Genomic DNA, 26,949 nt, shown 5'->3' on the forward strand with positions numbered 1-26,949 from the left:
TTTAAGAGGGCTCAAATGAGCCTCTTTAGTTAGCTAACGCTTAACAATCTGCACCGTATCCCTCCATTTGAATCACACAGGGTGAAGGGACATGTGCAAAACTGGTCGCTGTACACCCGTTATCTAAGAAAATAAGTAAAAATTCCAAATCTCAGACACTACAGCGCTAGCTTCCATCAGGTTCAAGTTTGCTAAAGCTGCTGAAGGGGCCAAGTGTAATGTGTTACAGCATGGCAGCAGTTAGCAAGGAGAAAACTTGCTTGCAAATGCCTGGCTTGAAATCCACTGAATGCACATCAACGCTAAACACATGCTTCTTCTTTTGTTGTTGTTGTTCGACATGGCAGACTGGCCCAGAATAACTGGCTAGAATGAATTGTTTTGCAATAGACTTTATTTCTGGATTGTTATAAGGCAACAAAAACAAATTTTCCGCGCAAAGATGCAATCGTGATTTCAGAACAGTCGATCACATTTAGGCTCAATCAACCGATTTCATGAACGGTTAGAAATGATGCATATTAGGCAGAATGCTCTCAGGCTGTACTCTCCAAATTGTGGCTGCAGGATAATGACTTGTTGCGATGCCACCAGACATCTTGCAGTGGCCACCATTATGAAAAACTTGGATCTAACTCTCCTCACTACGCTCGACATCAATTTTCGTTGTGTTGAAGACCCTAGTCTATGCTTAGTAACTAGGCAAAATTTTTGTTCATGCTCTTGCTAGGTACTCATCATCATCAGCCTGCTGATGCCAACTGCAAGACATCCACATCCATTCACTACCTCTGAATCCTAGGACCTCATCCGTCTACCGAATTCAGTCTACCCAGTCTACTCTTACTTCCTTTCCACTCCCTTGGTGGTCATGCTATTATTACCAGGGGCGGATCCAGGTGCCTACTTTGGGGAACAGTTCCATAACGCTGATGGGAGAGGGGGGAGAGGCACAACCAACCAAAATGTCATGTTTTGTTCTCAATTGCACACCAAGTGCTTTTCTCACCAACACATTGCAGATAACCATGTGACCAGTTTAAAAAAAGGTGCCGTGCCGATACTCTTTGAAGGGGAAAATGGGATCGGCATGCTCCCACTAAGGCGGAGGTCGCGTTAGCCAATATCACGCCTAACAACAAGTTAGAAGTGAGGGTTGCTTTGCTCTCCACGGACAGCAATGGTCCCCGCCGCGGTCTAAAAAATTTGCACATGCCAAAAAATCAGTGTTGAGGGTTGTGGAAGGGAGAGGGGTTGGAATTGTTGGTGGCTTTTGGGGGGGGGGGAGGGCAATTGCCCAACTGCACTCCCAGCCCTCCTCCTGCCCCTGGATCCGCCACTGATTATTACTCGGGAAGTACACCTGCTGCTGATCCACTTTTTCCCTCTTTATTGGAGCTAAGATGTACTCTATACAAATTGGTTCCCTATTCCATGATGCTCACTTCCCCTCCGCAAGCACTACACCAATCATCCTTCTTTACACGGTTCTTTGAGCTCACCTGAGTTTCTAGGGGCCACGAAGACAAAATACAGCTCTGTTTGTTTTGAAAGAACTAGCCTTTGGTAACTCACTCAGCTCCATTCCAGCCACGAAAGATGTTTTTTTTAACTGAAAAAAAAAAAAAAAGCACGAGAAATAGTGACAGTTTTCAAATTTCCCACTACAGTGATGAAATATGGCCAGGATTTAGGTTAGCACTAAAAACATAGTCATCAATGTGTTAACTGCACATCGGCATTCAAGTGACACAATCAAACAGAACTAGAGGAGCTCAGTACAGCATATTGTTGGGCTAGTTGGTGCTGCATCTTATCAGCAGAAAAAGTGCGCGTAAAAGACAGGACTAGAACAAAAAGGGGACAGGACGGGTGCACACTTGCAACTTGTGAGTCTACGCCCGTCCTGTCCCTTTTGTCCTAGTGCTGTCTTTTAGGTGCAGTTTTTCTGCCGATAAGAACTAGAGGAAGCCCCACACAAATCACCCAATCACGTTTCTTGGCGGTGGCTTAGGTCAGCGGCCGCCAATCGCAGAACCAGGTTCTGTGGCATCGTAGCGACGTTGCCAGAAAGTGGATGGGGAGTCCCCACTGCTTCATCTGCTTTCTTTAACATCTCAATTATATGTCTGAAGTCTGCGATAAGATTTGTATTATCGTTACCCGGACAAAGTAGCTTTTTTAATGAACCAAACCTGTATTTTGTCTTCATGGTCCCAAGACCCCAAGTTAAATACAATAAGTTATCATTGAAAGTACACATTGGTTGCATATCATTCTTTTCCAGTGACAAAAGTAGCCTACCGTTTGTTCATTACTTGAGAGTGCTTCCCAAATGCGCCACTGCTAACACTGACTCTACGCCTCGTTTATTCCTTATGGTTTGGATCAGCCCTCAGTACTTCATTACCTAGGCTGAAGGGCTTTCCAACTGTTTGGCTGATTAACAAAGTACCCCCGCTAACTCATATCCCCAGCTCATCCAAATCAGGCCTCCTAAATAGCCATCTACGATGGGTTGTCAATAATTCCAAAGAAGGTGTCCCCATGTCTACCACTCTCTCTAATAAAGAACATTTCACTCACTTTGCAAAGGACTTAAAAAGACTCTGCAACACTTACCACCGACTATTCGGAATACATTTGGGGTAAAGTCTATTGTCCCTGGAACCTCTTCCCGCAAGAATTATTGAAATCCGTTCAGTATCACCGGAACTACGCGAGACGAAAAAACGTGCATAACCGCAATTGCACCTTTCCCTCTCAACTCAACCTTCAATTACCGTGACGAAGGCTGCATGCTCTCTCCCGGCGCGGCTCATGACTTTGTCTTTGGTGGCCTTCGATATATCACGGACCTGTGAGTTTTCTCTTTTTTTCCTTCTCAACGTTGAGTCTATTTCCGGTATGGTGGGTGCGGTGCAGGCACTGGTGCCTGTTTGCAGTGTGGGTTTTCCGACTCTTGTACCTGCTGTCGTTACCGTGCATTTCATTGTGCAATGAACCCAGCTCTGCGCGCACAGCTCGAAGCGATGAGCGCGGAATTGAATTTCGACCCGTACGCAGACACTCCGCACCATAAAGTTGCTAAAAAAGCCGGCAACGAGCCACTGGAGCCACGTTCACGGCTCCAGTTGTTGCTTTTTCACATACGTGCCGTCGCCAGAGCTTTGCTTGCTGGAGCCAGGGATAGGGTGCCTCAATGCCAGCGCCGCCGTACATGCGTGTAAATCGAGGCACCCTAGTCAGGGCAACTCGTACGCTCGCAAGTGCTCACTTAGGCTGGTAGGGTGTTTTTGAAACAACAAACGCTGGGAGGTCCGGTTGGAAGTAAAATCCCGAGTTCATCGCACCAACTCCAGGGTCACTTGAAACAATAAAACCACCAAAACTGTGCGTACAGGTTTAGGCATAGATGAGGTTGGTGCACTGAGCCACCGACAATGGCAGGTTGTACGGGAAATGCGAGAGAAAAACATTTCTTTTGCCCTTTTTATAACTTTTAAGCAACAACTTTGGGTAATGGAAAGTAAGTTTAATAATTATATAGTTCACTTATAACTGTGTTACCTTTAAGAAACTGTGACGTTAACCAGCAACAGCCAATACTTATAACTGTGTTACCTTTAAGAAACTGTGACGTTAACCAGCAACAGCCAATAGGACAACTACCGCTGAAATGACGTAATTACATCGCCACATAAGTATGGAAATTGAAAACAGCGCGGTTAGTTTTTGTGTTTCTTTCACAGCGATTTGCGAGCTTACCGCTTCGCACGCATGTGTAATATTTCGCTCAGGTATTCCTGGCACTGTAATTTAAAGGTCGCGCAAGTTTATTTGCACTGCTCAAAGAGTGTTGCAGAGCCCCTTTAAGTCCCCGCACTCTCCTTGAATGTGCACCTCTGGAGACTGAGGTAAGTACCCTCGTCTCACACTGCTACCCCGACTGCGGTGCTATGCCAGGTGCTACGCACAACAAAATGCCAGCCAGGCTTCTACTGCCAGCCCTTCGGAAATAAAGCATCGAGGAGGGCACTGCTTTCTGCTTTGAACACAGGTAGCACTAGGACCAACTTATTTTGTTGCAGCCTCTACAGTGCCCATCTTTGCTTTTGACCGTGATTCGGCTTCTGTTACTGCACTCGGAAAGGAGAAACACTCATGAAGCCAAGGGCTTCACAAGCTAAACAGAATGCTTTTCAGCATGATAGATGCGAAATATTTGGCTCAAAATAGGTGCGGTGTCCGAGTCATTTAGCCACCGTGAAGCACAGCCAGGGTTCTCCAGCATCTGCAACATGGCTGTAAGCAAGGAAACACCTTGTATCAACTTCCTGTATCCACACAATTTTGTTCGTGTTATTTGGAGGCAGCTGAAAAAAAAACCTGCACCCCACTTCCATGTGCTTTCAAAGGTTTACAACAGTGGATAATATTATACATTCACTCTAATAGCAATGCTGTAGCTAAAAGGTTCACGTAAAATGGCGAAGCACGAGATGTAGAGCCTGCCAATGTCCAAGGTGGGGCCCACTAAACAACTAGACTGCACACAAAGCTGATGAAATTGGGGCCCAAGGAGATGCTTCCAAGCAGCTAACCATTAGAAAGAGGCAACAACAACAAAAAAATCTGTCTTGACGGCAACACATGAAGCGAATGACTTTGTTCTCTACAGATTCAGTTTTTATTTTACTACCAGAGGTTTTACGAGCACTACTTAATAAACAACAGAGCCATATGATTAGATTGGCCAAATGGGGGAGTACTGTAACAATTTCTGACTATGGGTGGTGGTTGTATGTGGAGGGTGAGTAATTGGCATCAGAAACACGGAGAGGAGACCTTTTTACAATGAAGTCTATTTGCAGAGGAAACTTATTTAAAAAGAAAAGAAGAACAAAAGAAAATAAAAAAAGTGCTACAACGTATTGCAGGATGGTTACCACAACAGTACCAAAATACGTACTGTGAACCAATGTAAGCAAGTGGGACCTGCACGTGATTTGTTTTAAGTGTTGTGGGGACCACATGGGTCCCCATGCACGCTGTGCACTTCTGTCAGGGATGCCGCCTTAGCAGCAAGGACGCGCAAGCGTGCAGGCCCTCGTGCGTGCGCAGCGCGCATTCCCTTGTTGGCAGTCATGGCCCCCTAGAGGCCGACTCCTCCAGCCAGCACCCTCCTCCCCCTGAGAGACCCTTCCCTCACAAACCGAAGCGACGTACCGAGTAGATTTGCTCTCCTTAGGGCTTTTTCTGCCACGGGTCAGGAACTGCGTATTGGATTAGGAGCTCATGTTCCTCGACCCCAAGACACGGCGAGTTCCCCACTACGGGACGGACGGAGTCTGCGGCCACAGACATCTTAACGAGCTTGTGGAGACACCCTCACCCGCCCACTGAGTGTTCCACATTTTGATCGAGCAATAAAGCGAGGTTTGTTGACATTGCCTGCCTCCAAGCGTATCACTGGCACCTTCCGGTGAGCCGATCGAACCCTCAGTGGCGTCCTCGCAACGCCGCGTGGTGGATTGCGGCTTTGGTTTTTCTGCTCTAGCTGTGTAATACAGCCATATACAGCCGCAACCCCCATATTCTGCAGTCACATTCGCATCAACTGTATGTGAGCCTGATGTGATAAAGAAGACGGACGGGCGAATTGGTGCATGCTCGTTTTTAAAGTAACGCAAAAAGACATTAGGGAGGGTGGGGGAAGACACACGGGTGGTACGCTTGCAAATGAAGTTTATTAAGGGGAAAACATGCATTAACATACCCAAAAGCCCCATACGCACACTAGTATAGAGTGACAGATGAGCAATACCAGCTGGGAACACTTGATAGGCTACAGTGATTATGTATTGCTTGCGTTCTACACTAGGCATTAAATAAATGCTATATAAACAAAGCCAATTATCAAGCACAAGCTAATACTTCCAAACTTGTAAATAAAAGCAAGAGCAAGGGAATGTAACACTCACAATGAACCTCAATAGCAAGGTGTTGAACTGGAACCAAATCAGTATTTTTGCCAGAGTTGAACCTGAACCCGACCATTGTTTTTTGAGCCCGCTGAACCCGAACCGGAACTGAACCGAAAAAAGAAATAATGGTGACTGATTTGCGACAAAATGGTTCCGCTATCCGTTGTTGATAATGGGTGGCCAGTGCCATTCGGGGCTTTTCTCTTTCCCGCATCCTCAACTTTGCAATCTCTCGTGCACTTTTACCCTTCAGGCGAATCAAAACACTATGAATGCTTCCTTTATGGCTACAACATGGTGAAAAGACTGCGCATTAATACTGAAACGGTGTGTAGCTTCTGGTCAAGCAAGCAGGGTGCAAGGATGGGCAAAAGAAATTTCACACTCTCCGTGGCCCGCGGGAGATATGAAACATCGACTTCGCCCTTCCCTCGCTCAGACTGTGCAGGGGTAAGCAGGACGTGAGAGCAGCCCTGACCAAGGTTCAAACTCTAAATGTGCCTACTCGTAGCATATCAAATGAGTTGAAACCTTGGCTGGTTGGTACATATAATCGTAAGAATGAAAACAGCGGGACGGACGGGAGACAGGAAGAGAGAGACGCACACTTGCGCTGACTGTAGAATCCATATGGTTTTATTGGTTAGGGGCACTGGCTTTATACAAGCAAGGCAAACCCCATGCAACAAGAAAGAGGGAAAAAGAAGGCAAAGGGGGGCCGCAGAAATAAGTTTATAAAACACACAACAGGGGGATAAGAAAAGACATGTGCAAATGCAAAATTTCACGGGTCAATTCAAAATCCGAGAAGATTGCATTCTTTCAACTTCAAAGGTGTGCCCAGCATTGGTTACTAGACGATCGAGTTCACTGATTACCACTGGAGTCTTTCGTACTACAGTCTCTTGTACAGGAAAAGCTGCTCTTCGCAGCGGGATGGAATGCCCTGTTGTGCGTGTATGTGAGTGCACGTGCGTGTGCACACTTTACGTGTAAGTTTTTTTTGTAGACTGTTTTGGTATAAGGATGCAGACAGCATCCCCTTTTGGTTGATGTGATAGCAAGCCCGATACTGAAGGTGCCACAGCCTGTGGCTGGCGCTATTTCTCTGCTGTGTTTTACATGCTTGGCTTGGAATGGTAAATTGTTAACCACAAATACAAAGCCCTACCTTGCCTCAATTGAAAGAACAAATCTTCAGTACATTGCTCAACTTCATTGTGGCTTTTGAAAAAAAAAAAAAGAGTATTTTGAATGAATAAAAATTGCACTTACGGTTTATGGTGAGTTTAAACCACAAAACCTTTTTTTTTTTGCACTTCATTAATAATTCTACTCTGAACCTGTTTGCAAACCGCTTCAGGCTTCTGAACCAGTTCACGAACCAGATCAGTGTATGATTTAGTCAAACCATAACTGAACCGGAACAAAATGAATTTGTCCGAGCCTTAACCATAACAGAACCAGAATTTTTTTCGGTTCAACACACCGGTCAAGAGGCATCCAAAATACTAGTATGAGTGGTCTCAGATCTGGTCAGCACAATAGAAAGGCAGCCAATACACGAGGAGCCAGATTTTGCTATGTCAAGCACTTCAACAATCTCATGAATTTTTTGCTGATAATGTCTGAACAGGAGTGATAATGCTGCTGATAATGTTTAAGCATGTATTTTTTAGCAGCTTACTTGTTTTTATTTGAAGTCTGGAAGTCTTAGCTTATGCTTGATAAGAGGCATTGTTTATGCAGACATGTATGCAGGTGTCTGTTTTTGATCTTCTTATTTACAACTTAATGGAATGCAAAATTAGTGTGGACTGTCAAAAAAGCATTTCCAGCTGTTATTGGCTACCTGTCACTCTATACTCAGGGACAACTTTATGTGGCAACATAGCGAAAGCGACGGGGGGGAGCTAACTGCTCTCTGTTACTGCACCAAAGTAGTTCTAAACTGGTTTCGATTTCAGTTTTGGTGTGACAGATATGCATTTGCTACAGTGCATTTCTTCGCATGAGCTTTGTGGTCAACCCTTTCAGGGGCAACGACGTACATGTTTGTCCTCGGCAAACACCTTCAAAATGGTCAATGATGTACACGTACATCCAAGAACAGAAGTTTACGGACCATGAAAGCAGCAATTTTGAGTTGTTTCTCGGCCGCAAGCCAGCCCAGAGTACTATGTGCGGTAGTTTTTACTAGTTCAGTACTTATACGACATCTCGCATGCATTTGGCAGTTTGTCGGGCTGTTATAGGAAGAGAAATAACCTAAAATTGCCATTTCCCTGGTCCGTAAGCTTATGATCATGGCTGTACGTCATCACTCGTATGTTTAAAAAGAGCGCCTTCTTTGATCAATTTTCTCGCTTGGCATGTGCTGTCACACTGCGGAAATTCATAAAAAATTTTTTCTTGTGCCAATGGCTCTTCTTTTCTGTTTTTATGCTTTACTACAGCAATGCGCCCGCTATCACACTTGCGCATCGAGTAACAGCCGTTTCGGTTTTGTACTCCGGGCGCTTCCCGCTTCTCCCGCTTTTTGCACCTGGGAAACTTTCTTAGACTTTTTCTTGTGTTACTCAAGAATAAAACACGCGTATGTAACAACACAAACGATTTTTTTGTCATTTTATAATCATCCTAAAAAAATTACGACAATTTTTTCTCGAAATAGATTCACCCGAAGAATTTATATCAGGAATTAAAAAAAGATCGACCCTGGGGGGTCGCATCAAAGGAGCACTGACACCAATTTTCGGCATTAATATTATTGCACAGTTCGCTTCCTTAACTCAACAGAATACCCTGGCTGAAATATGAGCGGCCTGCGACGTGAAGAACATACTTTAATTGGATCTCATTTATCGCGCCAACGGAACAGCACATGGAGTGGCACTCAGCAAATGGACATCAGTGTGACATCATCCCGTGGGAAAGGAAGCGATAATATAGCCCGGAATCGCAATAGAAGTCGCCATCAGGACTTTTATTGAAAGCGATCATCGAATTTCCACCGCAATGGTAGGCATAGCACCTTCAGGCAGCTCAACCGTTCAGCTCCGGCGGCGGCGCGGTCGAAACAATGCCCCCACCGGCCTCCGCAGTGTTTTGACGTCCGCACAAAGCGATGAGGTCATTCCGGCATTCTGTCATATGCGCCTTTCGGGATAAAAGCGCGAGAATTTGAAACAAATGATTTTCAGGCCGCTCAATGTAATTAATTATCGCGCGCAGAAGTATTTTAAAGTGCTGTTTCGGGCTTACCAGACCATTAAGCACCGATAAAAGCAATAAAAGTGGAACATAAAATTTTCGTGTCAGTACTCCTTTTTAAGCGAAAAAATTTGACCCTCGAACGGTTAAGTGTACTGAAACACGATCACTCAGCATGCAGGCATATTGGCATCTCTTTCCCCGAGCTTCATTTGTTTGTAAACACAAGCCAACGCTTTGACTGGAGAACTCGGACCGACTGTAAACAATCCCGTCCAACTCTGTATTGCCTTGAAATAAAGTGAACTTTGTCAGCGCTGCAGCTTTGAGGGCACGCATTGATTTGTAAACTCTTCTGGAGCTGACAAGTGGGCAGCACTACTGACGTGAAGCGTGCTTCAATACACTTCAGTTGTGAGTGTAGCACCTGCGTGTGTTTACCCGCACCCTGCCTTTTAGCACTGCTTGAACACTGAACTCTACAGTTTCGTGCCTTCACTATGACCAAGTAATGGCTGAAGACACCCACCCTAGTGAGCACAGGGATCGCTCCCTCTCGTATGGGGCAGTCTACGCACATGCGGCCCTGTTGCGAGGTCCCAAAATTTGCCTCAACTTGGAGTACAACGGGGGAAGGGAGCCTCTTGCGGGGCAGACCACAAAGTACGCCGCATGCACGCAAGCCTTTCCAGGGGGATCCTTTTACCATAGATGAGAAAATCCAAGGGCTCGTACTTACTCAAGCACTCGCAGCAAGAAGCAACCATTTAGTAACTGGGCAAGCAAGGCGATTTTCTCTAGAGACGATTGTGGAAGCATACTTTATCCAATCCATGCAGTAAAATGAGAGTACGAGAATCCACTTTCCAACGCACCCAGCAGTGTCTTGGGCGAGCACAGCCCCAGCTGCACCACAGGGTTACTGACAATGGACCTGTATATGGCACTGCTGGTGTCCAGGCCCACCTGCAAGTCTATGGGCTTGGGACGCCTGTCGCCAAGTAGCCACTCGCACTGCAACAACAACAACACAAGGCACAAGATGCACAGGCCGCTCGTTTGCAGAACGCTATGCACACAGGGTACCTGAAACAGGTAGGAAGCAGCTAAACAAACACAGACCACTGTGCTGTCAACAGTCTGTTTATGCAACGAAGAATTTCATCTTGTGTTGTACCTAGTCAACAAATCTGGATAAAACTGACAAACAGAACATCATACCATCTTAGGTACAAAATTGTGAGCGCAAAGTGTCAGAATGGCTTTACAAATGACCAGGTATGTTGTGTGCAACCTAGTGTACACTAGCTAGTATATTATTCCAGTTAATACAGGTGATGCAAAGAAAGGAAAAAGAAGCGCTTGATTTCATGCAAGAGCATAAGCAAACTACTGCTGCTGCAGAGCTTTGAAGCATGCACTTCATGATGAAAGTCCCCCTTTGTCTTTGAAAACAAGGAGTAGGCATGAGGTGCAGTTAAAAATTACAAGATGCCAATATCAGCACCTTTAAGAATGGTACCCCAAGTTGCTTTTGTGCCAGGCAAAGGCACACTGACGCAAAATAAAAATTCATGGCACTTTGGCAGAGTTAGAACACAAAGACGGGACACTCATTTCACTGGTTTTCAGGAACAGTTTGTTGCTGTCTGGTATGACCATGTTACAAAAGAAGCTATGGCCAAAATAAGCAATATGCTGCTTGGTAGAAATCGGCAGTCCAAAAACAGAAGGAGGCATTCTTCATTCAGAATACGCGTGAGGGCACTGTAACTACAACTGGTAAGCACATGGCAATATGAAATGCCCCCTTTTTTTTGTTAATGGAACACAGACTGTGTGCCTTGCGCAGCATTTGTAGGGGCGTTATTTAAGTTCATGTTTATGGCAGCTTTCCCAAGTCTGCATGCGCTGTGCTGCCAACCTCTGTTTTCTGTAGGTTTTCTGCATCGAATACACAATGTTGCCCGAATGGCTTTTTTTTTTTTTAAGCGGCCTTCCCATTGGGTGACAGTCAGGGCTCGATCCTTCAACTACACCAAGTTTTTTAACCACTCAAACACTTTGGGCACTAAGAGAAGGAACCAAGCCACCCGAGAGATCCGTTTTTTTCCCTGCCACGAGTCCTCAAAGCAGGCCACCAATAGCCTATAGCTCCACTACCATAGATTCACAAGCCGGAGTACAGCCCTGATGAGGCAAGTCAACAGGGCTTTACTCACACCCCTACAGAAATGTATTAAGCCACCCTTCTGCCACATTGTGTGTGTACTAGAGGAGCTGTCAACCCAAACATCGCAACAGCCAAAAAGAACGAAACGCGAAAAATAATCATGGAGCCACTGATGCTACTCCCCCACTGCCTTACCGTTGTAAAACCTAATTACAAGCCCCTCCTGTGGAACTCAATGGCCGCCCCAACATTCAAGTCGCATGCGTCTCACAATATACCAGGCCTGTTCGAATGAGTCTACGGCAGTGTACGCACCCATTAGACTCACTGGAAAATAAATAGAAGCGAACCCTGGCATTACTGCCACAATACATTTGGGCAGTGGTGCTACAAGGCTGCTCCCAGAGTGAACCTCTAGCACCCCCCAACGATGTAGTGGAAGTAGTTTGACAGCAAGAAGAACATGTATTCCTTCCTTTAATCATATCTCAAACATCATCATCGCATTACTTAATGAGGCTTTACAGCTGATCATTGAAGTTGAGTACACATGCAGAGTGTACAGGTGCCACAGGAAAGCATAAGCTTGAGCCTTTCTTCTATAAGCACAATTCTTTCTTACTGCACACAAAGGCCACCGATGCACACCAGGCGTACCATTTCATGCATTTCTCTACAGTCTCAAGCACTTGCTGCATAGACCTCCATTGTGCTGCGCTACCCATAGCGGTACTCCAGGCGACCAATGGCAACAGAACCTCCGAGCAGAGTTAACGCACTAACAGCGCACGCATCCACAATGGGCTCGGTGGAACACTCCTCAAAAGAGCGAGGCTGGTGAAAGACCAAAGAGTGGCTGCCCTCTGACGTGTCACAACTCATGCGGTACAGCAGGGGATGCTGCTGGCCAAGACATCTGCCCCCCACCCCCCGAACCAGGCTAGGCCTGACCACGTGTGCCAATACGGCGTCAGGGCCGAGAAGGTTCCCACAATCCCTATTGCCACTCACGATTTGCAACGTCACAAATATGATGTGGGAAAGTTTACAGAGAAGCAGTACCCGTTTTCGCGGTTTTCGCATATTCTGCCTCATTAAACAACTGTTGCCTGCTGATAATGGCTTACTTTGTCTTTTTAGCACTGTCAACCCAAACATCTACCCAAACATCTACCTGTACAGGCCAACTCGCTTTTACACCGCAGTGTGCCTTTAAACATCTCACTCTGCTTTTGGGAGCCTCACTAAAAAATATCTTTGCATAAAAAGCCTGCACAGCTGTTCTGGCAATTTTAACTTGCCAGCTGCAGCTAACGGTGCATATAGCACCTGAAACAGCTGTCACCAGTGCCTTCTAATTCAAAGAAGAGGTGTAATTTTACAGCATTTCAGGGCCTCTCACAAAAACAAAGCTTGATCCTTGTGGAAAATGATTCGGGCGAACCATATGAAAAGCGTATATAGAGCTTGAAACGGATTTCGATGCAACAGGGCTAAAAAAAAAACAGCCATTGCGTGAATGGGTGGCAGGGACCATTTGTCAAACACCACAGTTTGATTCTGGCACCTAATTTGAGGTTATACAAAACTAGAACCATTACGCTCTCTATATTCACATATTAAAACACATTGGTTATTTCTTGCCACTTTATGCTTATGTAGGAAGCCTGCTAAAATGTCTAAAAAAGTAAAGCATGTTTGATTCTGGTATTTAATTTGGGGTCATACAAGACTAGAACCACTATGCTGTCTATTTTTTTTACTTCCGTTGTCAGGTCACGAGTTGTGGTGCATAAAAAGATCGGCTGACAAAGCCCCAAGATTTTGCAATACACCTCAATCGACGGTGATTGAGTGGAAGCGCTAAGAAAGCCAGCTAAAATTTCGAAAAAAAAAAAAAAAAAAGCAGGGCATATACTATATGATAACCCATCAGCTTTCTCCCCCTTTCTTTTTTCTTTTTTCCAGCACTCAGACAGCACACAAATTCATGCAGCTTCAGCTGCCCGCCACTCCTGCAGTACATATTGCAATTTGAAAGCATACGACATTATGCTATTAAACGTATCCATGATTCAAATAAACTCATTCTATACTTGCAATTCAATACTACTGGGCATAACTGACTTATAGTACTTGGCAGAATGGCGTAGTCAACAGGACGACAACTTGACATGCTCAATCCAGTCACAAAATTAAAATTAAGATGCCACTGGTATGCAGAAATCATTCAAGTAAGGTATAGAGAGCTTACAAAGAAGCAAGTGTACTGTGCCAAGAAAATGCTACACATATAACCGCGCTGCCCTGAAAAAAAGTTATCTAGAGCACCTAGAGCTTGCCCTGAAAAAATCGTTATCTAGAGTCGACAACCTTGGAATGCTTAACATTTTATTAGTTGAGGGCATACACTAATAACTTTGCTTTTGTTTTTTCTTCTTTAAGTAATGCTGGGAAGGTCACATCCTATAGATGGTATTCACTGAAAAGTTTAGTGCTCAATTTCTTCACTTGGAAACACAGTAAACGGCCATGTCTGTGCCACTTCGGCACAGATGTGGCGTGGTTTGTGCCATTGCGCCCGCACCTCGCAGAAAAAATAAAATAAAATAAAATAAAAAACACCGGTGTGCGTCGTATGCCCCGTTTCAACCTGATTCTCGGTGGTGGTGGTGTCAACAGATGTGTTGATAATCGCACTCACATTGGAGTCAAGGCATTACTTCGCATTCGGTGAGGGACAGTTTGAAACATCAAGCATATGTCGTGGGTTTTATCAAACAAACGACAAGTACTGCCATCTCGTGGAGCCCGACGTAACCAGAGATGATGCACACACATGGTTGCCTGCATGCATGCCACGTCAGTGAATACAACCGACACAATTTTCCAGAACAGGTTACTTACCGCGGCTTCTTGGCTGTTGCTATGGATCCGAAGGGCATCTAGGATTGTGGTTTCAGAAAAGCCCATCTCTTTAAGATTGCTCATGGCCTATGGAAGACAAATAGAGAAAAATAATAAGAAGAAAGGGAGCAGGCAGCCCTTAAAGCTACAAGGCTTTAACTTGTAGCTTTTTGTGGCTTTAACTTTTTGTGGCTTTAACTTGTGGCTTTAACTTGTAGTGCTGGAACGATTAAACATTTTTTGGTCGGGAAGGAGTACAGCGCGCAACACCCTTGTCTATAACACTAAAACTTAAACTTAAAGTTAAACTTGAACTGGTTACCTCTCAATACTGCAGACTCAAACTTGCCACAAAAAACGGTGATGTCAAAATATGTGGTCAAGACTTCATGATGACACAATAGTTTTCTTCAAATGTTTTTCGGCCGAGGCAAGATAAGGCTTTAAGTACGAAACCTGCGTTATAGACAAGGGTGTTGCCCTCTGTACAAACGTCGTTTGATGCATGAACAGTGGCATTTTACTGAGCTCCTCCAACGAGTGAACAGTGGGGCATTTCATCCTGCTCCACACATCAGTCAAGTGTGAGGACTGTGACCCTGCTGCTCATGTGGTATACACATGCACACAAAGATCCAAACGACTGAGAGATGGTTTCGCTACATCAACCACAGTAATTGTGCTAAAGAAGCGCACATTCGTGCCTATAAAGCGTTCTCCAATAGCCCACAGCGGCTATGTGCTACCCCGCAGATATGCAACGCTTTCATAGGCTTCAGAGTACACACACAAGATTTAGGGTGTGGGCACAAATTTCCTGTGGTCAACCCTTCTAGCGTTTGCACTCTGACTGACTGATTCATTCACCGATTTCTTCGTGCATGGCTCGGCATGCAACGCAAGGGACAGCATCTGTTCAATGCCTACTGCTGCAACCTATGCTTCTGCTTGTAAAGTGTTGCCAATACACCCCTGTGGTATATGCTACTCTGTGGGTATGTATCACTTTACTAGACCACCAGCAGAAACTGTAAGTCATGCACCAGAGCTTAGACGTAACATTTTGGTTTGAGGTCGAACAACATCAACCAGTATACTTGCAGCTTGACGTACGAGCACAATGAGCACTTTTTCCCATGGGTACCGGTTGACAACAACTAAATTAAAAGTGCGGCATTAGGCCTAACGTCCTTTAAGTTGAGCCTTACAACATGCTAAACAACATCATACTCATTGCAATTCGAGCTGCGGTTACTGCCTAATGACGTTAGGCCTCAAAGCATGACATTAGGCCTGACATCCGGCTGTCGCATACATTCACTGCCCCCCTTCCTCTTCTGTGCATCAACCTTTGCACAAGGGAGTTATAAACCAGAAAGGCTTCACCGAGTGCCCGATTTTCTACATCTGCAAAATTGATCGAGGTAGGCTAATAGCGCTTTTGCACCAAAGGTAGTTGTCTCATGGATGCCCGTACTGTTGCTTCTATACCTTTTTGTTGGGCTTGAAATCCTTGCGTTTGTACTCTTGAAAACATTCAAGCATTGCATTCACGATGCCCTTGTGTTCAGGTTCTGCGGGCAGAACATTGCAATTGCTAACTTCGGCATTCCCTGAAAAAAGAAAAAAAAAGAAAAGAAAAGAACCAGTGTTATTCACCAGCCACGACTGTTGAGCAGATTCCAATGTTGTAGGCTCAGAAAACACATGATGTACTACCAACAGCAGTCACGGTTACAGCACACAAAGTTACACACGACAGGGTCTGCTGCATGACTGCATAAAAGCATAACGCCTGTAGCCTGTGCAACCTGCTGCTGCAGTACTAATTAATGTTGCTAATGTTTCCAAGTGTCATTCCATTTGTTAAACTGAGCAGATGCCCAACAATGATCCACAATTCTATGCAGTGGCAGAGGCATCGGATCAAAGCCGCCGGCAATAGAACTTACAAACTGAATACTACAACAAAGCTGCCAGTCACAAAAATTTATGGGAAAAAAAAGGTGAATCACTACAACATTTTAAATGCCAAGCAATTGCACATTGAAACACTTCACGAGGTAAGTTAAAAAAACAGGATTTTTTACTGTTCCTACAGCACGCCTACAATTCATTCTTAAATATTTTAGGCACTCTTCACTTTAAAATAGCTTGCTCCTCTCGTGAGGCATCATCCCGATTATTTCTTCCACTGTAGCAAGAGCCACACAATGCTGGGATCTTCTTTAGCAACAAAATGACAGTCTTCATGTTTGAATCCCTATAAAGAATGTTTAACACTGTGTGGGCCCCCTGACTACAATTCTCTCTTCCCTCCAAATTGACTAAACACATTGTCTACTCACCCCTTCTGCCCCGACTGGCTTGCACAGGTCCTTAACACGTGGCCACCCATTGAACCAAGTGCCAGGAATAAAGTGCCCCCTAGTAAGCGGTGCCAACGAACTCCAGCAACAAGAGATGCTTCCTTCCACAATTTCCCTGTGATCACCCAAGCGTGAAGTCTCCACATTAAGGCTACCATAGTTTTGGCTCTTGCACTGTGAGCTGTTGTTTACGACTGTAGGCCGAGCTTCGAAACTGCATGACCACGGAGACTATGCGAGACTACCACATCGTTGGTGCATTCGCTCCACTGATTGCAGCTATTGTTGGGGACTTTTTGCACTCCCTGTCTACTAACGGGCCATACGATCACTTCAAAGCAAATTCACTAATTTTTTACACTGGGGTTTTACGCAGTGACGATACACATGGGATGTGAGGCACTGCTGATGAATTTAGAACTGGGCATTTTTATTGTGCCCCGAAATCTCAACATGTGCATTACTGTTTTTCACCTCCATCAGAAAAACAGCTGCTGCAGCTCGGGTCGAACCCACGTACTTGTGCTCAGTAGCAAAATGCCTTAGCCATGAAGCCACCCTGGTGGGTCCTCAAATAAAACTCATTCCTTGTACTCTCCAAACTAACCCATACTGAGTGCAGCAACTGTTCGCATTTAAGGAACCTGGCAACCATGCAACATCATTCAACCCGGCCATTCTCCCCAAGCCCTTCCTTTTACACACCAGTGTGTGTGATACTGTTGCAAACATTGCTGGCACTAAGCTGACATGCATAAAGGACTACAGACAGCTTATACGCAAGCAATGTTCACAGTAAAAATCTAACTAGCCCAGCCCCCTTCCAAGCAATGACGTTGTGCAATGCCAACAGGGGTAGGGCCATGAAAGAGTACAGCAGTTTTACAAGCTGCCTAAGGAATAAAAGAGAAGGCAGGCGGTCAAACTATCAGGCACGAGGTAAGTGCATACAAGGATGTTGTTTTGACACATAGTCTCCTCTCATGTTATGGTGCTCTTTAACACATTATTTCCTTCGGCAAAAAGCTTCTGCTCGACTTGTACGTAGCTTCCTTTCTGGTTACTGGTCAGCAGACAAGCCACGAATTTGCCCTTTGGTGAAGGTCCTGAACCTTGCAGCATCACCGCAAGGTTCCCTGCTGAGGCTCACACTGACAGCAAAGACTTTTCAGCTCAGGCGATTGTTGCCACAAAGCACAGCTCTCTCAAGACAAACATAGCACACTGCTGTTGAATTTTATCCAGGCCAGTCATCTTAAGTGAGTGATATTCTGCCATTTTTATATTGCTTGTACCACTTGTACCTGCATTTGGCTGATGTGGTCCTCCTCTTAGGCTTAGGAAAACAACTGAAAATGTCATCATAGAAGTTTTGCTGGGTTTCCAGCAAAACTTCTTTTAGATTCACACTGTTCGTGCAGCTTTTTTTGCTTCTGCCTTCTTTGTAATCAAACATATGTGCTCAGTTCAGTGGGTGTAGCTCGATGACCAATGCTCATCACAGAACAGAGCAAACTTTAACAAGCTGTGGGCCACAGTGGGCCATTTCAAAATTTTACACTTTTCTTGAACATATCTTGCAGTTATGCATATGTCGAGAAGCATAAGAAACCAGAAAAAAAAAAAGTCCTATAAAAGTCACTAACCGTGCTTATCTGCACAAGATTGAGGGGCTGGAGCTGCTTCGTTTGTGCTAGTTGCTGAGCCTACATCCTTTTCTTGCCTGCATCCTTTAGCAAGCAGCCACTCCATTGCTGACATAGGGCACATTCTAGAAATAAAAATATGAGTTCAAATTTTACTTCACCACCATACATTGCATTATTTGCAATTCAAATTTTCTTTCGGGGTCATTCACACAGTACATTGCCATTCATGTAGTTGCTGTGGAAACACAAATGCTATGCAGTTGAAACTGTCCTATAATTTAAATAAACAAGCAACAGAAAACTTTGTAGAGTGTGAGAACAAATTGCAATCTTTTGACCTGCTGTGCACAATGATTTTATTCCTCACTATACAAAAAAATAAATGCAACAGCCCACCATTCTTATTGAGTTGGAAGTGTTATAACAAATTACTGCAGAGCCGGACCAACTCGACTCCAGGTACCGTCAAGAGTGAAAGTTTACGGACCCCAGAAGCAGAAATTTTGCATTACTTCTCTGCCGCATGGCAGCCCGGGTTATTATGTGCGGTATTTTTGCACTGCTTTAGTAATTATATGACATCTCACATGCATACCACAATTTGTGGGCTGCTGCCGGAAGCGAAATAACCTGAACTTGCCGTTCTCGAGGTCCGTAAACCTTTGCTCATGGCTGCACATCAAGATGATCACCTACTGTCCGTGTTCTCATTGCACTGGAACATTTCTCGCAATGCAGCTGCTATGGCAGTGTGCAACATGACCTGAATGAGCTGCTTCCGACAAGTGCACATTCTAGACATCAATTATGAATCAATCGTGACATCCCGCCAAGTCTTACGTTGCTCTCTGCGAGCTCTGAAGCAGCCACAGTGATCACTTGTACTTCTCAAGCAAAGCAAATGACAAAATTACTTTTACAAAGTTACACCACACACAGACCACACCAAATGTTTTAGCTTCCTCGTATGATAAATACATGGACCGGTTTCAAGTCTGCTAGCAAAGTGCCACAGACTGTAAACAATCACTGCCAGACTAGAGTCTTGCAGCCACCATAATTTTTATGGCAGTTGCCAGTGATGTCTTCACTGTAATACCTACAGATTCGCAACCCACCTATTTATATGGCAGTAACTACCAATGCCAGTGGCACCACACCTCTTCCGACATCATACCATGAGGTAAATAAATTTATACAGCAGAACCACCCCACTGAATGCATTTCCATTTCATCCATTTCTTAGAAAGCCACATGGTGAAATTTCGGTCCACTGCCACTACTTCAGTTTAATGTATTTTCAGGTGACACATTTTCCAGGACCACGCACTTTTTTCCCCACAGTACACTGAAAAACGTATCGCTGAAATTCCATCTATTTACTCTTTTTAGCTCTACTGAGCTCCTGGTTTACGTTTGTGCAACGAAAAGCTTCTTTCATGTCCATATCTGCATTAGTATGGAAAGGCAATGCATATGGGAAAAGAGAGTTTCAAGAAGCATAACAAAATGATGTGCACGCTTGACAGTGCTTGAAACGGCTGGGTTTCTTTTCCTATACGGTGATACAGCCACTAACTTGGACATGCTTCAGAAATGAAGCTAGAATGAAACCAGGCTTGTTTTAAACAGAAAACTGTTTCCATCCACTTCACATTGGTACGACTTACATGGCAACATGTAAATTTGTAAAAAGAAAAGCAATATGCAGTACAATATGGCTATCTTTTCCTAGTGATTAGGATGGGAAATCAACTTTTATAGCAGCTCTTAGGCACGCAGAGTAGACACTGCATAGAAAAGTTGATAAAGAAGCATGCACAAAAAGAACCTTAAAAATTGAAACCATGGTTTTCTGGGATAGTTTGGAATAAGCATTTTTTGTAATACAGCAGATTTCTGTAAAATTGTGGCAAAACTTTCTTTAGCCTGGTAAAACCGTCACATATTCTGTAGCTTTACTTTTTTCTTCTTCTTTTATGGAGGGGAGGTCATAAATTAATTCAGCATAATTAATTGAGTAAATTAAGCATAAATTGGCATAAATTAAAATGTTGCGAATCAGATCCTCCTCCACACGGTGAAAATGATAAATTTGTGGGCAGAGACATTTTTATAACTTTATTCCTCATTTCCAACTCAGCACAAAAAAAGGTACCTACATAGTCTTTGAGGTGAGCTTGAGTGTACAAAAAGATAACATGAATAAAAAAAAAAGGGGAATATACAAAGTATTTCGAGTGCGCAAACCTGCCACCAGAGTTAGCAGATGCTCAACAAAACATTTGCTTCCGGTGTGTCACTAAACTAGCCACCATTTTGCAGATAGCCCTCTCCAAGCATTTCGCTGAGCGGTGAAAGTTTTGCCTAAAATGTGTGTTTCATCTTTAAAACATCAAAATTGCACGGAAGGATATAAAACAAGGAATGGTGCACTGTAAAACCTTCCTAGGAGTCACCAAGAGAGCTCATGCTAAGGGGCACTCCGGATCTTGTTTTGGCAATAACTACATGCATTCACAGTTAATATACAGCACAAAAAGATGGACAAAAAGAAGAATGGACAACTCAATTGCTGCTGTCCCAATTGAGTCTCGTGACACTAGCAATCATGTGCATTCTTCTCTACATCCTTTTTTCCCCCCACTACAAATGAACTATGAGCTTGGCAAATGCTGAACACTGTTGAACCAACTCACCCAATGTTGAACACTTTTTAAATCGCACATCATGGTACATTTCACGAACTATCCTGGCCACACATTCGTTGGGCCTTAGAAATCCAAGTTGCACACATCACCAATAACCTTTTCTCAGAGGGGGAAGTGGGGAGGGACGGGGGATTAAACGCGCTGAAGATACACCTAGACTATGTGGCGTGCTGTAGTGGAGGGCTCCAGGTAAATTTTGACCACCTGGGTATCTTTAACGTGCGCTGAATCTCGACAACGCTCATGCCTGAGCCCACATCCAAGTTTTACGTCTCTGCAATGAGGAGTCACAGTCAAATTCAAAGTCAGATGACCTATCTTCATCTGAATAGTCCCCACTGCTGTTGCTATTACAAAAACCTGCTACCAATGATGTTGAAGTGCACAGTTCATGCAGTTTTACTTAAGACATGAAGCACACTTACAACATAAAGACCCTCTGCTTGCAAGCTGATTCACTATTCTTAGCAAACTTTTCCTTCAAAAGCTTCCCTTCTTGAATATGCCGAAATCTTGACTGAGACTATAATTCCCAGGCTAGACACGGCATGACCCCACTTGTCCACAGGCATCATACCTAGTTTTTAGCCGGTCATACAATATTGCACATTTTATAAGATCGATTTCTTGTGGAAGCAGTAAGGAAAGAGTGAAGTTAAACTCTCAGATAAGCAATAGAAATGGAAAATGTTTGGTTGGTTCCCAACAGATACAATGTATAAAATTTCCCTTGACACCAATTAGTTATCCACCACACTGTGGCCCACACAAAGTTTTGTAGCAATTGTTATGTAAACTTGAAAGAAATACTGTAGTGTAGTGAGTGGCAAGCCATTAGACGTCACTAATAGGCAGGAGAACCATAGTACGATGAAAGAAAGACCTAATTTTCTGCACTTAATTTCCCACAAAGGCTAGTCAGAAATACCCAGGTAACACTGGTTTCCAGAAACAGCACAAAAACAAAATAAACGTTTTGTCTACTTCACTACAATGGTGCATCATTCTGCTATTTCCTGCAGATGGCAGCTCATACCTATTGTTTACAGGCTGTGGCCCAAAGATCACAAAGATCACAAACAGACTTGCATAGCCTTCTCAAGTGTAATAAGATTGTGCTGGGTCTAATTTCAAAAGCATTAAAATCCCCACACAGTCATACTCACTTGTTTTCTTTCAATGCCTGTACAGCCTGCTGCTCCTCAAAGCCCATCTCTGTTAGCTTCTTCAGTGGTGCCGTATCAATTTCCGGTTCACTGCTTTCCATAAGTTTGGCTGATGTGAAATATAACATCCAATACAAACATTTCATGAGTGCCATTTAGTGCTTGTTCTAGTTGCAAAGTGCAAAACAAGCAAAAACTCTCAGGTGGATCCTCATGGTGTGCATTCAACACCAAGCTACAGAAACTGCTCAGCAACAGATACATAGCCATGTTACCTTACAGGGAGATTTGTAAGTATTGGCTAGCTTAGGATGTTCATTATAGGGTTGGCAATCACCCCACTGCCTCTCACACTCTTGGATCCACCACTGTCAAGAGGTGTAGCTAAGAGCAATACCACTACATGGTATGTTATCAGCATATACTTTCACAAAGCGCGCAACGCTACATGCTTCAGAACGTGTTGGCCATGAACAAGTACACCACATTTCTGCACACAAGGCAGTTCACTTGTAACTAGGACTTCGAGTATCCCGATTAAAACTTTTTTTAGAAAAAACCCATTAACCAAGCAACCTTGATTGCACAGCACCACAGAGCCAAGCTTAATGATAATAAAATTCGAGCGCAACAGAGACGACAAGAGGAGGAGGACGGGATAAGTGCTTGTCCAATCGTCCTTCCCTTGTTGTTGTCTCAGTCACGCTCTAATTTTATCACCATTATGCACCAACTTGCTTAACACTGTGTTACTGAACAGCCAAGCTTAGCTAGAGTTATCCCCCTATTCATTTTGGCAGGACACCAAAGGCTGAATACCTGTTTTGTTCCAACCGAAGTATCGCAGCTTTTAGTATTCTTTCAGCATTTACTGGATGACAAAAAGTACTCTAACTGTTTGGAAACAAATAAAGCTGTCAGTTCTCTCTCCAGGTTCCCCTTTTTTGTGTGCGACACAAAACAGCGTGTCACAAAGAGGAGTGCACAAGTGGTGAACAAGACATGCGCTGCAGCCATCTAGAAGAAAGTTTAGGAAGTATAAACAATAAAGCAGAGAGCCAGCTCAACTGTCTCATTGCTTTCGTTAATAATCTCCCACCTCTTGCTGGCATTTTTTGCGTAAAAACAGACGGTTGTGCTCACGCCTGCCTTCACAGGTCCAACAACTACACCTGTTCACCAAGGAAAAGCAACCAACCAAAATCGGAACTGCAACAATGCTTGTTGTGTAGTTTAGTGAGAAAAGGGTGCTGGATTGCTAGGTACACTTATCTAACACAGATATAGTCCTACCTTACTGTTCTTTCCAGAAATACGCCTAACCGAGCTCCACAAATCCTGTTTCACCATTCAAGACTTGTGACACCACAAATTATAGTGCAGAAGAGATGTACAGAGTGGCAATACCAATTTGCACACTTTTTGCATTTTCTGAATTATTGAATAACTGCTACTATGGTGAGTCGTATATTTTTATTCCCAGCCCTGAAACTTACAGATACAATTGGCAAACTCGTTTTTGTACTTTAATGTTCCTTTTGATGCAGAGGTGCTGGTACTTTTCTTATAAATTCAACAAAGAAAATGGGCGTAATGCAACTTACTCATAGTAGTACTTTTGCAAATTTATTTATGAATTAGAGCAATAGAACCATGTGTTATTCTTAAAATTCATATGATACAACCAAATGACACATCCCCAGGTTTTGTTTAAAAAAGAGATATGTACAGGGTGTTACGTCGATAAATAGAACACTAATTTTTTTCTCGGCGAACCGTCGCTCCATTTGCGGTCAAACTTTACCCGAGTGTCGCATTTTGTTGTCTGTTTTGTTTAACACCAGGAACAACAGCAGTACTTACCTGTTTATTCTGAATATAAATAAAAACAATTTTCGTCTATGGGGAAATGGAGGCCTATTCAAATGTGCAAGCTGGACTTGGAACGACGGTGCCAACTGGGATATGCAAAAAGAAATGCGCAATGGCTGTTCACGGTAGGAAGGAGACAAATGAGGTAGCAGACGATAAGAAAACCCGTTTTGTCGATAGTCTATGATGGCCACAAATAGTTACATAAGAGCTCATACGAATCATAGTGAAGTGTTCTCGCGGTTCACCCAGCCATCTGATTTCAGATCATATGTCGCCTGCTGTGCCAGGATACCTCGCTTTTCGAAATAAGGCTCGCGATTCTTTGTTCACGTTTGTTGCTTTGTTCTTGTTTTACTTTTATTACTCTGCTAATGCGTGTGTGTGTGCATGTGACATCGCGTCATGAAATCATAACAGGCTGCCTTTTCGTTTGCTGTGAATGATCTTATGACGCCATGCCACAAGCACAGACAAGCACGCACAGAATAATAAAAGTAAAACAAGAACAAAGCACCAACATGAACAAAGAATTGTGATCCTTATTTCGAAAAGCGAGGTAACCTGGCACAGCAGACGACAGACGATCTGAAACCAGATGACTGGTATCGACAACAATGAACCACAGAAATACCTTACTATGATTCGTATGAGGTCTCATGTAACTATTTGTGGCCATCATAAACTATCGACAAATGAGGTTTTCTGATCGTCTGCTACCTCATTTGGCTTCTTCCTACCATAAATGGCCATCGCGCGTTCCCTTTGCATATCCCAGGTGGCGCCGTCGTTCCAAGATCAGCTTGCACGTCCAGATTGGCCGCCATTTTCTCATAGGCAAAAATCATTTTTACTTATTTTCAGAATAAGCCCGTAAGTACCGTCGTGTTACTGGTGTCAAACAAAACAGACCACGAAATGCGACCTTTGTGTCAAGTCTGAGCGCGAATGGAGCAGCGGTTCACCCAGGACAAAATTTTAAAGTGTTCCATTTATGGATGTAACACCCTGTATAAGAATAAACGAGCTACAATGTCCCTACAAGTCCCCGAAACATTGCATGCCAGAGATATTTCAGAAAGATAAATTTTTAAAGCCAAGGCCAAAAACAAAACAAGAAACACTCAGCTGATATAGCATAGAAAGGAAAAAACTAACTCACTTTGCAAGTTCTTGAAAATATTTTCGATGTCTGGGTGATGACGAAGTAACTTTTCAGACAATTCCACAAGGGAAACCAATATCCTTCTCAGCTCAGTGCGGAACTGCAACGGGTTTAATGAACAGGTTAAAATGCACACAGAAACGCCAAAACACAAGGCGAGCCTAAACAACGCAAAATCATATAAAACAAGGCGGCGTGCGATGCTGCCACACTACAAACGAAGCAGGAATTTCATCTTACATCAAGAACAAACGGAACGTCCATGGCAGGCATGGCAGGCCTGTCAAAGTTCTTGGGTTCAACACTGCCAGTTGCGAAATCAATAGCTGCTTTGTCCGGTAGCGCTTGTTTCTGCACCTGTTTCAAAACATTCGCAGCTTTTCACTTGTACCGAAAAACGTAATTGAAAGAACAAACAGAAGCCACAAAAATCACCTCAGATGACTTGTTCGGATTCGAAGAAAAAGTGGAATTCCGCTTCAGAAGCAGCAATTCGTCTGGGTGCAAAACAACAGAGATTAAGGAGGCAGCAAATGCATCTTCTTGCGAACAGTGCACGAATGTATGCACATTGCATGAGAAAACATTGCTTTCCGAGCAAACACGTATATTGAGCAGGCAGCTCTACTCACCTCCATCGTGTATTTTTTCCTCCCTGACGGAACTTTGATCACACAGCGGCCTTGCCTGCGAAACTGATATTAGTTTGTAGTAATCGGACAGTTTGATGCAGTCTAGTGGGTTGCAAAAATGGCTGAGAGACATTTGCTTCAATTTTTCTACCGTGTACTCCGGCAAAACCTCGACTGTCCACTCGACACCACTGCTGCTTACAACGCTGATCTTCATCTCACACGCACCACTGAGACTTGCGCTTAAGTATAACATATCTCTTAAATAGCATCAACGGCGCACTTAGAACAAATCTGTGGGGAAGTTTCCAGGCAACTGTTCCAGCATTTTCGGAGAAACTGAATAGAAACGGAGCAAAAATTAACATCAGCTGTTTGCGAAGCACACGCCTTCAGCAGCCGAAAACTTGCGAAGCACAAGGCACGCACGCCACGTGCGAACAAGAGTTATTTTCAGTTTGCACGCGACGTGCGAACAATATTTTTTTATAGTTTGCACGCAACGTGCATGTAGACCTAGGTGCCCTACCTGCGGACCCCAAGCCAGCTGCGCGGCAAGCCACTGGGAATCGAGATAATCTTTACGAAAGAAAACAAAGATGTTAGTGTAGTGGTAACTATATGTACGGTGTCAGGCCCGGGAAACAATCCAACATTTTTTTCTCAACTGCCGCCGCTTCTAGGCCGCTAGACCGGAATGCTGGGTAACAAATGTGGGCTTTCTGCTACACGGCGCTTGAATTGCTAAGGAATCCATAATTATTGGGTAATTCGGTTTTTAATCATAATGGACTGTCATCCTTTTTTCCCCTGGGAAATAACTCTTTTAAGGACTAATCGGAGTACAGTCAATAATTTAGCCCTGGCCAATCCCCCCTTGTGGGTAAGAGCCAAAAACTTCAAGAGCATCGTCATCGTCAAAGGCTAGGGTAAATGCTCTGGAACTCTGGTTAAGCAACATTTTTTCGATGGAAGACGACTTCAGTCTTAGACTTGACTTTTTCAAACTCCGGCAATATCTCTTCGTGGTCTACTCTGGATCACGCGACAAGTAGTGACCATGTTCCTATTTTATTTGAGATAGTGTGCCCAATTCTAGGTCCCC

At 43.9% G+C, this 26,949-nt stretch overlaps 1 protein-coding gene across 2 annotated transcripts; it reads right to left on the reverse strand.

Moving 5' to 3' along the window:
• Window positions 1-372: 372 nt before the first annotated feature.
• On the reverse strand, window positions 373-26,279 carry Kpc2 (Kip1 ubiquitination-promoting complex subunit 2). Of its 2 annotated transcripts, XR_013318330.1 has the most exons (11): window positions 25,845-26,279; window positions 25,648-25,709; window positions 25,453-25,569; window positions 25,210-25,312; window positions 22,176-22,284; window positions 18,296-18,420; window positions 15,772-15,893; window positions 14,281-14,367; window positions 10,076-10,214; window positions 3,625-4,305; window positions 373-3,570 (listed from the first exon to the last, which is right to left on the reverse strand). XR_013318330.1 is itself a non-coding variant. In XM_077681164.1 (10 exons), the coding sequence occupies exons 1-10, from the start codon at window positions 26,098-26,100 to the stop codon at window positions 4,187-4,189; spliced, it is 1,239 nt and encodes a 412-aa protein (XP_077537290.1). In that variant the 5' UTR covers window positions 26,101-26,279; the 3' UTR covers window positions 373-4,186. The 2 variants fall into 2 exon arrangements, 1 of the variants encoding a protein (XP_077537290.1); XM_077681164.1 differs by having other exon boundaries at window positions 373-4,305.
• Window positions 26,280-26,949: the final 670 nt, after the last annotated feature.

The sequence above is a fragment of the Haemaphysalis longicornis genome, unplaced genomic scaffold, assembly GCF_048455015.1.
Source record: "Haemaphysalis longicornis isolate Haplotype H1 unplaced genomic scaffold, Haemaphysalis longicornis Haplotype H1 scaffold_1, whole genome shotgun sequence".
In the NCBI taxonomy this organism is placed as follows: Eukaryota; Metazoa; Arthropoda; class Arachnida; order Ixodida; family Ixodidae; genus Haemaphysalis; species Haemaphysalis longicornis.

Coding starts and splice junctions, on each gene's coding strand:
- Kpc2 (XM_077681164.1), bottom strand. CDS start 26,100: ATGTTATACTTAAGCGCAAGTCTCAGTGGTGCGTGTGAGATGAAGATC. Junction 25,313..25,452: donor ACGTTCCGTTTGTTCTTGAT/GTAAGATGAAAT, acceptor AACCCGTTGCAG/TTCCGCACTGAGCTGAGAAG. Junction 15,894..18,295: donor ATCTTGTGCAGATAAGCACG/GTTAGTGACTTT, acceptor TTCTTTTTTCAG/GGAATGCCGAAGTTAGCAAT.